General features: G+C 37.5%; 1 protein-coding gene across 2 annotated transcripts; it reads right to left on the bottom strand.

Annotated features, from left to right (window-relative positions):
- Positions 1 to 3,219: 3,219 nt before the first annotated feature.
- LOC139698743 (G protein pathway suppressor 2) lies at positions 3,220 to 15,670 on the bottom strand. 2 transcript variants are annotated; one of them, XM_071597646.1, is made up of 10 exons: positions 15,615 to 15,670; positions 15,415 to 15,533; positions 15,126 to 15,342; positions 13,600 to 13,795; positions 11,734 to 11,833; positions 11,594 to 11,647; positions 10,008 to 10,439; positions 8,135 to 8,376; positions 4,660 to 4,761; positions 3,220 to 3,694 (listed from the first exon to the last, which is right to left on the bottom strand). In XM_071597646.1, the coding sequence occupies exons 2-10, from the start codon at positions 15,509 to 15,511 to the stop codon at positions 3,551 to 3,553; spliced, it is 1,584 nt and encodes a 527-aa protein (XP_071453747.1). In that variant the 5' UTR covers positions 15,512 to 15,533; positions 15,615 to 15,670; the 3' UTR covers positions 3,220 to 3,550. The 2 variants fall into 2 exon arrangements, with proteins under 2 accessions (XP_071453747.1, XP_071453748.1); XM_071597647.1 differs by lacking the exon at positions 15,615 to 15,670 and having other exon boundaries at positions 15,415 to 15,595.
- Between the last annotated feature and the right edge of the window lie 76 nt (positions 15,671 to 15,746).

The following is a 15,746-nucleotide window of genomic DNA, read 5'->3' as shown; positions in this document are numbered from 1 at the left end:
GCATGTGTAGGCACTGGTAGAGAGGCTGATGTAGGAGATGGTTTGCATGAGGCATAGTGGTTGTTGATGCAGATGTTAAAGGATGTGGTGCACTGCCCAATGAAGAAGGGGGGACAGAGTTTGCTGTTAAATTTATAGATTAAATTACAAAATGTGCATGAGGGAGCACCATGGGGTGAAAGAGAGTGGTTAAGTCGAGAGTGAATGCAAGGAGCAGCAAAGATGGGGCATGTTTCATATTTTGGTTTATTGCAGGGTACTGGTGCGTATTTGTGGATCGAGGGAGATTTGTTATGGATAGTTAGGGATAATAGTAGGGAGTTTTCATCCATCTGTTGAGAAAAGGTGATCGAGCCACCAAAGTGTAGTTTAAAATCCAAAACTGTCTCTCTTTTGTCAGACTTTTTGTGTCTCTTAGTTTTACATATCATCGCCACACTTATAATTTTCCTTATTTAGATACATTCCTGTATATATACAAAATAGAATGGTCATCAGCTGCCTCTTTGCATACTCCTTTATCACGTCAATGTCATGAATTTTATGCTGCACTTGCAGGGGACTTGCTCCTAGCCAAGCTGAAAATGATGTTCCAGGTTTTATAAAAAAGGCCATAATTGGAGATTGATCGTAGGTCTATGGTTATGACCCTGTAACTAAAGTCCAGTCTTCCCAACAATTGGTTGACGAGATCAAGGAGAATGCGATGAGGCAGCTGATAAATATTCAGAAAAGGGACTTCTCTAATTGTTTTGAAAAGTAGTAGAGATGTTGGAATTAGTGTGTGAGGTCCCAAGGGGCCTACTTTGAATGGGGCTAAGGTCTCATTGTTCTAGGTAGGCTGTATTTCTCAAAATATTGCATGGCTAGATAATTTCTGGACAGAGGAATTATTTCTGATTAATATACAAACTCATACATGTATATTAATCAGAAAGTCTATATTTCATTGAAATACAGACTTTCTGGTTAATGTGGTTTTGCTCAAAGATATAATTTTGTTAATAGTTTTATCAAGGTACTGTGTTTGATCTTAATAAGTGGGTTTGGAGAAGATACATTGATGGAACAATAAGCTAGAAACTGGGGGTTTTCAAAGATTTACTAAGCCGACTGAACATGTGCAATTCTTCTGCTTTGTTTATTTCATGGTATCTGTCAGAGTGACACTCTCTTAAATCCTCACTTGGCCACTGGTTGACCTTCACTGACACTTTGAATTCTGGAGTCTTTCTGGCACTGCAGGGCCTATCCTTTCAGGAAAATTTTATCATGATGGTTCAAGTTAGGAGATAATGCTAATCAAGTTGTCTTATGCTAATACTAAAGCACCCATTGCTTCCTGTGATGCCTTATCATGACAGTCAATGAAATGATATCACTTACCTTAGTGTAGTAATTGAGGCCTGAAGTTAACTGAGGTAAAAACAAGGTGAAGAGGCATGAGAACCATTGGAATAGAATATACCATTAAATCTTTTTGGTGGAAATGTTAAGTTTCTTTTTACCCTCACATTGGAATATAATGCAATAACCATGGGATGCTACTTAACTTCGTAGCCTAAAAATTCCAATAAAAAGAACTTGAAAAAAATGATTAGATTTTAAAACAACGATAAGCTAATGACTCTTAACGATAGTATATATTAAGAGAAAAAATATTTGCCAAAAATCAAACAATAATTTTCTACTATCGTCATATGTTTCCATCAAAAAAAATGGTATAGTTTACCCAACATTTAAATCAATTAAATTAATTCTTAAATCCCATGAACATATTATTTAATTTTAAAATAATTAATTATACCCTAATGCAATAGAAACAACTGAAAGCTGGACAACCAATTATTAAAGCTAAATGCCACCAGAGAAACATCATAAGCTTAAAAGAGATAGCAGCATTCCTGGTGGATGGACCAAACTGTGAAAGTCCTATATTGGTGAAAGACAAAAGTACATCTTTAACCAGTCAATTGGAAAGCTATCCAGCTGATGATCCTGCAGAAATCATAAAATGCCTTGATCTCTTCGAAGAAAGGCAAATGCATCAGAAACACACAAATGCATGCTGAATTGTGCTTCAGTAAGTATCAATTATCAATACTAATTGTGGTTGCTAACACAGAATCGCAGAGTATCAAATTATGCGCTATGGTCTCAAGAATGTTGTAACCAGGAACTATACTTCTGGATAAGAGTAGACATTCAATGAACCAATTACTGCAAAAAGTACTCCACCCAAATATTTTTTTACAACATTATTTGTTAATTTTAAAAGGCTCTCAAATTTTGGTCGGATGTAAATATGATTTCTAGAGGATTTTTTCTCTTACCATCATTGACTGAATTGAATGCTCCTTGGAAATAATCAATTGTTAAATTCACTCAGAGAATCTTATGCGTGTTAAGAAAACTATACAAGCATAGTGAATGCATCGGTAATGCTATCAGGAGTGTGTGTGGAAAAGAACAGAGAGAAAGGGCAACGAAATAAAGGTGAGTTGGAAGGAAGCCTGATGAAGCAAATTGAAAGAAGTATACAAGAAAGTAATAAAAGAAATAAACTTTTCAAAACCTACAAATTGTATATTGGAACAGAGTGGAAAATGTCAAATGAAAACCCAATAACTTTTGAAAATTGCAAAATTATTATTACTACCACATGAATTTATTCTCCAAAAATAGTTACTCTCAAAGTGTTTAATTTTGTTGTACAGGTACCATTCATAATTTACCAATGTTAATCCATTAATACCACTCATTGAGATATGCATTTGTAAATTCACCCCTTTAAGCGTGTATTCTATTCATTATAATACTCCTTGAGCATGTTTTTTGGCAAACTCAATAAAAATTAAGATTTTTTCATGGCAAATAGTTGTTTTGAAAGAATGGACCAGATTTGCTGATCAGATCCATACCTAAATGAAAACAATTTAGTAAAAGTACAGGAACACCTTGAAAACCATTGGTGATTACAGATGGCAAGAGTAAGGAGACAAATTACTTAAAGCCCAGAGACAAGGACTATTCATTAATTTCTAATTCTATAATTTCTTGATCTGATTTTAGGCCTTTGCTACCCTATTCTGAAAGATATTACTTAAGTTTTCTCAGACCTTGGAATTCCCTGAGATTCAAATAAATTTCCTGAATTCTGAATTTATCTCAGAGAATAAAAAAAAACAACAAAGCAAGGGAACAAATATAAAACTTGAATCAAGGAAATCATATATTTATTCTCCTTGGAATGGTTTTGGTGATACAATTCATATGTACATTATTAATCCAATATATATGCTATAAATCTGGCCAATAAACAACAAAAATTATCACTTCACCAGGATATTATATTTAAAAAAAACTTTACCACATGAATTGCATGGCTGTAATATGCATGCAACAGTGAACCAAAGATATAAACTTTTAAAGACTCACATAATGATTGGTCTGTTTCATAAATAATCATGTATGACACTAATTCAATCATTACCAAGTTTTGTCTCAGAAACAACAGTAGATTGGGCCAAATAGGAGGTCAACGCAAACTTCAGACTTCTCTCTGGAGTCCAGGCACACTGTACCGTCCATGTGGAGGGGGTTGGGGTGGCGGGTGATTGGCACCGTGGGGTGGTGGCGGGCCTGCTTGTGAGTAGGATAGTCGTGGTCCTGGTGCCTGGCTCACATACACACTCTGTTAGACAAGAATAATGCAAAAGAATTAAATTATGTTGCTTCCTGATAGAGAAAAATTAATTATAATAATAAAAACACGGCAAACTGCTAAAATGTCTGCTGCAGTAGAAAATCCTGCGAGTTGTGAAGTGCGATCTGTGATTAGGTTTTTACTGGCAAAAAACAACAAGCCAAATGAAATTCAAGGGCAACTCTGTGAAGTGTACAAAGATGGGGTAATTAGTGGCGGCGGAGTGAGGCAGTCATGCATTCATTTAAATTTCCACACCAATGCTCACGATAAGGACAGTAGTGGTCGGCTTAGCTTTGCGACAGATGAACTGACGGATGGCCAGTTCTTGGACATCATGGACATTGGTCCATTCTCTCTTAAACTAAGAATACCACTGATGCACCACACTGCTACTCATCACTTAGTTGGTGCACAGCAAAAATTTCTGATGAATGCCAGCAGCTTTGAAGTTTATAGCCAGTAAAAACCTTATCACTAAACAGATTTTACATTTGGCAGGATTTACAACTACATTGTTCATTTTGATTCACTATTGCAACCAAACGATGATTGAAATGGCCTTCCAAACACTGCAGCTCGAGGCATACTACCTTAGTGTATATGTCAATACAGCAAACATTTGGCCCCCCCATTACTTCGTACAGTACACGCAAATGGAAGTAATTTTCTGGTCAGCCCTAGTACAAAGTGCTGTAACATAACTTCCTTTTATGAAACCGTTTTGCCATTCTAAAAAAGAAGTCATGTTGCCACACCCTGTGTAATAAAATATTATGTACCATTACCATGTACCAATATTATGTCGCAATATAATACCATTTCACATTCTAAAATTAGTCATACTATTTCAAGAAGTATTTTTGTCGTCGAGGAAATATAAACAGTGGCAATCAAGGTACATTTAATGTTAACAACATAAACTAAAATATATCATGCAAATTTTTACTTACATGTGGTGTGGAAACAGCTGACACGTAACTGCCAGATGTGACATGGGGTGACTGCTGTGCCCTTATTGGATATCCAGTAGTAATGCTTCCTGTCTTTGTGCCCTTTAAAATCAAGAAAAATAAATATATCTATCATTAAAGATGGCACCTAGAAATCAATTTTCATCATAAATTTAAAATATAAAATGCTTTTATAAAACCAGCATACTGGAGAATTTAGAAAAGAGAGTGAAGGAGAAAAGTAAACACAGTTCCCCAAAATGTTTTCACAACAAAACTTGAACACACTTTATTTTATAAAAAAAACCATAAACACAGTAATCAACCCGAAGGTCAGTTCGGCAGGTGATGGTAGAGTTCACCCAGTACTAAGCCCTATACGACGTGTGAAATTCACACATCAGGGTGGGGGGGCCAGTTCCTTTCCCTGTGCCGGTTATGGTTTCCCAGGAAGATCTGGTACCCGAGAAATCACTTTAGCTTTGGTGGAGCTGCAGATGCCCAGAGTGCCTCACCCGAGAATCGAACCCAGGACCCTCCAGTCAGCAGTCCAATGCTCTATCCCCTGGGCCGCGACCCACACTTTATTTAATCTGATTATGAATTTAATTTAGAGGTCCCTCAAATTTTTATTATCCATTTTTTAATTTATAACAATTTAATGTATTTATGTGATACATAATTTGTGGATTGTTTCATGAAGAATTCTAGATTTGACTTGGACCACAGATCCACACTGACAGACCTCAAGTTTCCCATCAGTTGCTGTCAAATGTTCCTTTTCTCCAAGCATCACTGGAATGGTACCATTTTTAGCATGACAGAAATGTGCAAAACAATTAATACACAAAGAACTAAGAACATTTTATAGCAATTTTTGATCCAGAGATGATTTTCACACCTGTAAGCATTGTTTTGTGAAAAAAAATAATAATCTTTGGGCTGTGATACAGATTTGCATATCAGGGATATCTCTTAAAGGAGTCCATATTTAATCATAATTCATGCACAGACAGTATACTTGTAGCTTCCTTTGTTTTTGGTGAGGTTTTCATTAGCTATAACACAATAGTCACAATTAAAAACCTTCTCGGACCAGTAACCCTCAGAATCTAAGACTTCTTTGAGGTCAGCGATGAAGGGCTTTGCTTCCTATGACTCAGAGCTTGCTGCTTCACAATGTCGTGGATGTCGGTTCTTCTCATAAACTTCTTGATCCATGCTCGACTCCCCTTAAATACTTCTTCAGCAGTTGATGACCCTGATATCTTCGAAAGAGGTTGGCAAAAATCACTGTCCTCTTCTCACAAATGATATCCTCCTTAATAGTGTCACATTGCTACTGCTTTTCCTTTATCCACATGAGCAGTAACCTTTCCACAACATATAGAATACGTGCCCATTGCACCGCCACTCTTGTCACTCTCTTTGAAGCATTTATCTCCTTAATTTTGTCCTTGTTCTTGAAGAAAATGCAAATAGTAAATGTCGACTGACTGTTGATGGGCGTGCTATATAAGCAATGCTAACACCTTGTTCCCAATTTTCAATGACTTTACTTTTCATTTCTCCTGTTATTTTTATTCTTTTGTGACTTTCTTCTGTGACAGATTTTTCTTAAGGGTCATTTTTAAAATTATGCACAAAATATTATAAAACTTTACACCAAAGAATCATTAATAATAATTCTAAACACAAGTTTGGCAAAATGTGTGCTCACTAGTGACACTAAAGATGCTAGTCTGTAGTGTGGGTTTCTCAGAAGCCTCCACTATTGGTTAACTCTCCCAAGGAGTAACCCCCAGCATACCAAACAATGTATGGTGATGTAGTGCGGGTTTCTCGGAAACTAAGACAAGACAATGTCCGCTACCCTATTCCCTTGTTGCTACAATGTAGCTACTTTGAAGTCATCCCTCCCCACGAAAGGCGATCCTTATAAAGCAAGGCGATCCTGGAGCAGGGACCCATTCCCTTCCCGATTCCTCACCTGCCTCTGAGCCCGTCGGTTGAGACACCAGAGACACCCAACCTGGCCCTGCACCTCTCTTGACTTTCTGTGCCGCCTTCGAGTCCGTTGGCCTAGCATACAACCACGCCCGAAACGCCCTACACCCATAAGTGCTCGCTCGTCCTTACTCCCTGGTGCCTGAACCCCATATCTTGAAAAGGGTTAAATAAAGACTCATAAACCGAATACGACTCTCTCATTCTGTGCTACCCTCCCACCAATTATGTCACGGCCGCCAACCACGCGACAAGTCGAACTGGTGCTGAACACAAACTGAAGTAGGAGGTGTGCAATTTTTCTGGTCATTCCCCTCTCCTTGCCACTTATTACGTGAAAAGTCACTTGCTAAGCAAATCATTTTTGGGATCAACAATTTTTCTTGTAACATGAATTTCTTGTTATGCAAGGTGCTCTTTTAGCGAGGTTCCACTGTATATCATCTTGTTTTTAGTCCCTTTGAGAGGTTCTTTCTTTTTAACAGCCAAAGAAAAAAATCTACACCAAAGAATTACAGTTAGCCATTTATGAAGTATTCAAAATCTGTACAATACTTTGCTCTCAGACAAAAGTGTTAGTGAATCATAGTTCCAAAAAGTTCATAATTTATCTATCATTTTGAATCGGACAGTCGAAGATGTGAATTCCTGATGAATTGAGAAAGCATTCAAAAATAAATGGGATCCCTCAAAACTGACATATTCAACAGAATTTTTTTTCTGGGAAATTTTAATGCATCCATGAATAACACCATTTGTCATTATTAAAAAAATTCTGCTTCCAATTATTCCTGGTTTCTGGCATTCTACTGTTGACTTGATTGAATCTACTGTCAGTAGGGCAGGTTGGCAGTTCAGTCTTATTGCATGTACATGACAAGGGTTGCAAGTAAATTTTGCATATGTCTAAGATAGTAAACATCTATGAATAAACATTTTAATTAAATTCCAAAGAAACTGCGGGAGACGCCGCAACAGTAACTTTTAACGGAGTCATCCGCTAATGTGCATTTCAATGCAACAATTTCAGAGCGTAAAAATCATTCGCCTTGACTGGGACTCGAACCCAGATCCCTCAATATCCGGTCGAGTGCTTTAGCCACTTAAGCTACCGAGGCGTCCTCTTAAACTCTGAAATTTTGGGTCTTTTAAAGGAACTAGATGTTATGACGAAATACCGTACATACAATGTCACATGCATTCGTAGTCGTGCGCGAGGCGCCACTGTCCACGAGGTTAAAGCCAACTTTAAACACTTATGGTGTTTTCCCTTTGACAAATTCCAAAGAAACTGCGGGAGATGCCGCAACAGTAACTTTTAACGGAGTCATCCGCTAATATAGCACATTGGATTACAGCTTATTTTTTCCAATAAATTGTGAGGTCAGTACTGGAAGCCAGTACAGTAGCCACCACACCAGCCTGATCTCCTATTGTATATCAATGAAATATCTGAGTGAGAACTTACCTGAGATGGTTGCTGGATTGGGAGAGATGATGCATGCATGGGAACATGTGATGCTGGAGGCCTTATTCCAACACCCATGCCAGCCATTGAGCTCTGGGGTGGGGGAGGAGGCCCAATGGAATAATACTTGTCTGCCTCAGAAACAACCCCACTTCCAGAGCCACTCACAGGGAAGTTAGCGGAGGCACTCTTGGTGCCCACGTGTTCCAAAGGTTGCTGCTGGTGAATTGGACCAACGTACGCTGAAAAAAGTAACAGCAGAAGATTGTTAAGGAGCAGGAATCTGGCAAGATGTAACTTCATTGTACGAAATAGTTGATGACAATTGGTTTTACCTTGAACATCACACTTTCCTCTCAAATCATGAATACACATTCATTCATACTCAGTTACATAAGTTTTTTCTTGGTGTCTTGGTGGACTGCCTAAACTCTTTGTGGACATCTATGTCTACTGAAACAATGGTCTTTCACAAAATTGAATGATCCACAATAAAAGATGCTCTTTAAGGTAAATCTTGCAGTAATTTAATAAATTTTACATAATTAATGACCACAGGGGTGATGCAGGGTTGCCTTGCATTAACTGTTTTTCAGATTGATTGTCTTGAGACAAAAAAAAGGATTTTTGTCATTACTACCTGTGTTATTTTTATCAATGGTAGTCGACAATGGTTAAGACAGATATTTGATGAGCAAGAGATTAGCCACTACTATGCTTCTAAGCCTCATCAGACATGACAACAGTCAACAAAATAACCTTAAATACAATAAACCATTCTACAACTTTATACATATACTTTCCATATTCTACATATTCTATCCTTGTTCAATTCGACACATCTATTCTTTTCCTACCTCTGGACAAATGACCATTCTTACCTCTAATACAGTCTTTAGCATTCAATTGCTCTGCATCCAATTTTCCTACCTTCTTTGAATTTCCTTCAACAATATATTTGCTCTACTCCTATAACAACTAGTGCTTCTTTAAAATTCATATGTAGGTTTCAGCAGTAATGAACTGCTTGTCTCTGCATTTCCGGGTTCTCCATCCACGTTGGCTGTCTTCGGGTGATGACAGTTTCACAGGCCATCCTGCCTGCATCTTCAGGTGGAAGGTGAATCTTCAACCTGAAGACACAGGCAGTTTGGCCAGTAAAACTGTCATCAACTGAAGACAACTAACGTGGATGGAGAACCCACAAATGCAGAAACAAGTAGTGCTTTTTTATTTGCTTTTCCTCAATTCAACCTCCTTTCTCTATGCTTCTCCACACCCACATTTCAAAAACTTTCCCTCTACATTTATTCTATTGCCTCAACAAAAGTTTCCAAGCCATACAATATTACACTCCACATTCAATTTTTACAATTTCTTCCTTTATGTCATTAATGGCGGTCCCTATTGTAGCCTTTCTTCTTTTTATAAATGCTTTGCTACCTCATGCAATTCTTCTTCTGAGGTACTTACTATTTTGCCATTATCATACAAAACAATTTGCAATAGGTGAATAATTCTATTTATCAGCTCATGATTATGTACCCTAACTTTAAGGTTTAAATTTTACCTTCATATGTACTAAGAACCTAATGGCCTGCATTTTCTTTTGAATAATTCTGACTCAATGCCTAACAAACTTTTGTAAGGAAAACTATCGGCAGATACATTAAAATATAAAGTTTATAAAATGGATTTTGGATTCAATCACCAGAGTAAATTCAAAAAAAGGAATCAAAATTCAAAATATTACGAAAATAACGGATGATTTGAATTTTGATAGAAGTAGGGATTTGAATAAATTTTCGATTTGAAACATCCTCAGCTCTGAGGCTGAAAGTTACATACATTGCTCTGACCCAGGCCACTTTACCTTGGCTGTGTGGTGGTGGTATGCCCCGAGGGGGACCACCCACGTGACTCAAGTACACGCCACCAGCACCACTGTTGCCACCAGTGGGCACTGGCTGGGCCTGTGGCTGCTGTGGTAGATGTTTCCCTGCTGCCTCATCCCTTGGGGGGGCTGGGGTCCCTGGTGGAGCTTGGGCATACTGAGGATGAGCACTGGGGCCAGCATATGTGTAAACAGTCTGAGCTGTAGCTGTTGAGGGCACGTAGGAGACAGCTGTAGTACCCACGGCAACAGGGTGTGAGTGAGGCTGTGGAGGATGGCCGGGTGGGGTGTTGCCCACCACCACCTGGGGACTGCCACCCCCACCGGCACCAACTGGTGCATGTGAGTAAAATGCTCCACTGCTCCCAGCAGGAGGCTGCGATGGTGGGTAGGGTGTCAATGGAGAATTCTCTGAATAATGAAAGAACAGGACAAGAATTTATGAGCAATAGAAATACATGCTAAATGATGGATGCATAAAAATTAAACATAAACTATGTAACACTATTACACTCGAAGTTGGGAAAGAACTAACTATTTTGGAAATTAAAAATAATCAAAATAATACGCTCCCATACTCTCTATTGGAAGGCAATGCACTCATTTAACTTTTCCCACACCATTATCAATGAGAAAATATAATCTTTCCTATCATTAGATATGAGTATATCTCATTAGCAGAATTCAAATGAGTATGTGGCATATACTCATTTGAATTGTATCTTGTTATTTAAAGTTAAAGCCAATGTTTAAACATTTAAAACTGAATTAGAAAAATTCAAATGACTTGGTAGCTCAACAGACGACAACCCTCCGCTGTAAATTGAGGTTTGAATCCTTATCTAAGCAATTGATTTTTGCTCTTGGTAATTCTTGCATTTTATGTGCACACAAACAGGTAACGCCACTGAATTTCCTGTAGCTACTTTTCCTTCAGTTTCTCACATTAATTATGTCACGTAAAAAATGCCCATGAACCCAAGTTTCTAATATATAGTACACTGGATGAAACATTATGAGTACAATTTGCATTATTAATTCAATAAAAAAGTTTAAAAATGTAGGTTAAGCACGATATTTTGGGAAAGCATGTGGGAGGATTTTGTGAAAATACTGGAGCCATTATTGGAATGGATAGATATTTAAAAAGGCTGAATATCATTTTCACTTATACATATTAGTTGTCTTTTGCAATATTTTCTGAGGAGGAAACACATACAGCATACAAGATAAACTTTTTTTCCAAAATAATGGCTCAAAAATCACCTCCAGGTCTAAAATACAAAGGTGACGTCAGTAGTCCTCGCTGACACTAATTATCCTAGGCTAATTTTACCCCAGATTCTTAGCACTACCTAGCCCTGCTTAAAAAAATATTAACTTAAAAGATGTTTTTGTTAATGTTATTATTATTAAAAGTGGATAGACAGAGTTACAAATTAAGAGGTACTTCATTAAAAGAGTGCTGCACTTTTATGTAGACTGTAGAAGTCTTTTTCCCTGAATATGCCATCAAATTTGCTTAGATCTGAGAACAATCCCACATAATCTAGATTACTACTCACTGTTCCAAAGGACAGCCCGAACATACTCATGTCCCCTGCGGCCATCATCCACTTCTGCAATTGAGAGGAAAAGAAAACAAATAAGAAGTATGCTGTTACAATTTCATCAGGTAAGGCTAACCTGGGATCAACAAACTTACTTTGCTGTGGGTAGGCGGCCATAGTCCCTGGTTTGTAACCATAACCCTGGTGGTATCCTTGGAGAGGAGGAGAAGGACTACGAGCTCTTTTAAGAGCACCCTAAAATAAAAAGGGTCGCAGATTAATCTATCACTATTTCATTAATTTTTGTAATACATACATACACAAGAATACAATATACTCAATAATAAAATAGGCTATCCACACAAAGTGCCATCTGCTTTCTGTCAAATTCAGTTGCCTTAAATAGTCAGCTTGTATTACAATTAATTTAGTGGCCAAATGAAAATATATCCCTTGGCATAGTTTAGTACAGAGTGGAAACTTGGTCAATCAGGCGAGATAGTACGTGTATATCAAGGCTTTTAAGACATGGACAACAAGAGGGATAAAAAAGGTTAAATGAATACAAATGAAGTTCTAGCTAAGGTAGAGGACGGGAGAGGGTTGTTGGGAAGAATGGAAAGGAGGCAAGAAAAGTATATGCAGACTATACTCATTGGAGTTGAAATGTTAAAGACTACAATGAGGGGGAGAATACTAAGCAAGAGCGGTAGGGGAGAAAAAAATGGGCATGTTGAAGGGATTCAAACATAAAGTGAGGTAGAAAGTACACTGAATTAAAGAAGGGAATTGCAGAAGAGGAGGTCAGGTTGTCTTATCAGGGGAGGCTCAGTGTGACAGTAGGTAATATACAGAGTATTATGGAGATTATAAGAATAACTATGTTTAGTAGAGTTTTAAAAGACAGGGGGAATTGATTGGCAGACACCTTAAAAAAGATGTAAAAAAGGCAAAAGGCTAGGCATGGATAGGAGACTTTTGAGATGTGAGCTTGGAGAAGAATGGGTAAAATAAGGTGGGTGGAAAGAAAAACTAACTTTAAAGTTCTGGGCATCATGGGGGAAAAGAGACGGTTATTGAGAGACATTTGAAGATAGTAGGACGGGTGGATGCAGGAGATACTGAGTGGCAATGGGACACTGAAGACGGTAATAGAAGGGAGAATACTGAGAAAGTGAGGCGGAGGGAGGAAAAAATTGGCATTTTGGATGCAATTATGGGAGGCAGAAAGTATACAGAGCTAAAGAACAAGTTATTGTGGTTAAGTAGCGTCATTTGGAGCTTAGGAGTACAGTAGTGTTTAGTGTCAATGTCCATTAAAACCTATCCTAACCCAGTAAAATACTACTAAAACATTAAAGTATAAAGGGCAAAAATAAATAAAAATGTATTTATAGAGACAGCAAATTTTTAACAGACTCACTATCACTGAGATGAGGTAAAAATGTATGAAATATTTTGCCAAAATGTCAAAAATTAGACTCGAAAAAAAAATAGGTTTGAAAGTTAGAATTCAATAAACATAATGAATTTAATTTGTATGCCCACAGAGACTTCATTATCTATGAGAATACAATCTTACGCCATTTCCAGTAATTTATATCCTGGCTTCCTGTTCACTATTGTGGACCAAAAGTACCAACCAGGGCTGATTGCCCCCTCACCCAGCTATGCTAGAGTTAAATATGTCAGCTTATAAAAGACCTCAGGGGAGAGCTATGCTAAACCAAATTGATTACAAAGGACAACTTCAATAATGCAGCACTTAATAGAAACAAAGAGAACACAGGAAACCAAGTGGAGTCAAAATCTGATCAGTACCATGAGTAAAAGATGTGAACATAGCATCAACATACAGTAGTTTCAACAAGGTAGAGCTACTTTACATATTAGGTTTTAACACTAATGAACAGCTTATCTCATTTTTCTGCCCATGGTAGGTAGTGGATAACGTAACCATGAATATTGGACTAGCAGATACATGCCCATGACTGAAATAATTAGTAGAATTCCCCACTTACCATCACGGCACCATTGGGAAGCACTTCATATTGGCTGAGGGGAGGTAATAAGCTATGGCCATGACCAGAGGGCCCTTTGTAAAGTGGCATACGTCCAGCCAATGACATGTTTGGCTGAAGGAAAATCTGTGGATGCCCACCAGAACCAAGGGCCACGGCACCAGTCGGATAACCACCATGCATACTCATCATCTCACTGCAAAGAAAAGCCGAAGTCAAGATTAAATGGCTTTCCATGGCTTGTCATGCCAACAGTCATTAAATTTTCCGATTCTAATGTCATCCTTTATGGTGTATCTCGCCAAGAAAGACATATTCACGAGATAAAAAAACATGCAATGTAAAACCACAGAGATTTGGAAATGATGTAACTATTACAAAATGACATCGATCGCCTTGGTGACTGGGTTACAAATAATAATATGGGCATTAATATAAGTAAAAGTAAGCATATAAATTTTTCAAATAAAAAGAATGCAGAAAAGGTAATTTACACCCTCTTTGGAGAAATAATCCCATGTACCAGTCAATGCAAATATTTAGGCATTTATTTAACTAGGGATGGGAGTCCAAGTAGATAATTTGACACGGAAGGCATTTTAAGTATTGCATTGGGTAATGAGAAATTTAAAAGGAAGTAGCGTAGCCACAAAAGAAAAAGCACATAAGGTACTGGTTATCCCTATCCTAGAATACTCCTCCATAGAATGGGATCCATATGAGGTGGGACATATTAAAAAGATAGAAAAAGTTCAAAGAAAGGCAGCAGGATATGTACTCGGAAGGTACAAAAGAACAGATAGCGTCACAGAAATGTTAGATATACTGAAATGGGAGAGTTTGAAAAACAGAAGAAAAAGGAGTAGGTTAGGCACGATGTATAGAATTGTTAAAAAGGACGAAGTGTGGGAAGATTTATGGAAAGAGATAGAAAAGCCTAACTTTAAGGGGAAAACGACCATAGTTTCACAATAAAAATAAGGACGCAAAAAACAAACAAGAAAATACTCTTTTTTAAATAGAACTATAATTGATTGGAACCAGCTGCCTGGAGGTTTGTTTGAGCCCTTTCCATCCAATTTTAGAAGTTATAAGTATAAATGTAAAGCAGCCACTGGGTAATAAACTTAATTGTAGTTATTAAAATATTGTTTGTATGTGATGTGGACGGCATTTTGTATGTGATGTGGAAGTGTCATAGTATGGAAAAATATTTTGTCTCTTATCTGTTTTTATAGTGGGTGTATGCATGTAATTTTCGTTGTAAGAGTTATCTTTGACCAAACTTGACCGTTGCCACCAGTAAAATCGCCTAATTGCAACGTAATTCTAAAATAATAAAAATAATAATAAATAACGATACACACATAATCCTTTCCAATAAGCTACGACACTAATAAAACACCCAAATTTATCAATGATTATGGCTTGCCAAAACGACTTAATTTTACCCTATTTCATGCTAACATATAAAATCTACGCTGGTCAAAGTTTAGAAGCATATTCTTGACTCTATATTCAATTACTTTGATTCCTTCACATGCTGGCGTCGACGAATGTCATCTTCGTTAAGAACTTTTTTAAGCTGAAGGAATAGCTGATGCTTTTCCTCTTTTAACTGGGAGAGTCTGATTTCTAGATGAGAAATCTGTTCTCTCGTTTCACCAAGAGTCATAACATCTTGCTTCTGCTGTCGCTCACGTTCTTTACGTTGACGTTCAACTTCAGCATCGGCTTCTTGCTCTGAAATGAATTATAACGATAATAAAGGAAACACTTCATATGACGGTGAAGAGGCATACAGACTAAACACACCTTGCTTTTTCTTCTGCCTATCACGAATAATATGTGCTCGCAATGCATTCCACATCGCCTCATTCCGTTTAGGCTTTTCAACCAAAACGGCCGGCATTTTCGCAAACTTTTAGCAGCGCCTGAACAAAATACGCAATAGATAAAAACAACTTTCTTTCAAAAAAACTCATTCGCCATCCCCCTTAGACTGGAATACATACATACACAACAGTCGCTTGAATTACCAGGACGACCAAAACCGTAATCTAACAAAAACACAACACTGATCTCTGAAACAAAAGAACTCGATTTCATTAGAATGAAATGACGAGCGCATCAGCGAATTTTCTGGT

This window comes from Hetaerina americana, unplaced genomic scaffold (genome assembly GCF_022747635.1).
Source record: "Hetaerina americana unplaced genomic scaffold, ioHetAmer1.1.p SCAF_9, whole genome shotgun sequence".
Lineage (NCBI taxonomy): Eukaryota > Metazoa > Arthropoda > Insecta > Odonata > Calopterygidae > Hetaerina > Hetaerina americana.
The sequence above is the reverse complement of the archived record's forward strand: the minus strand, read 5'-3'. Positions and strand labels throughout refer to the sequence as shown.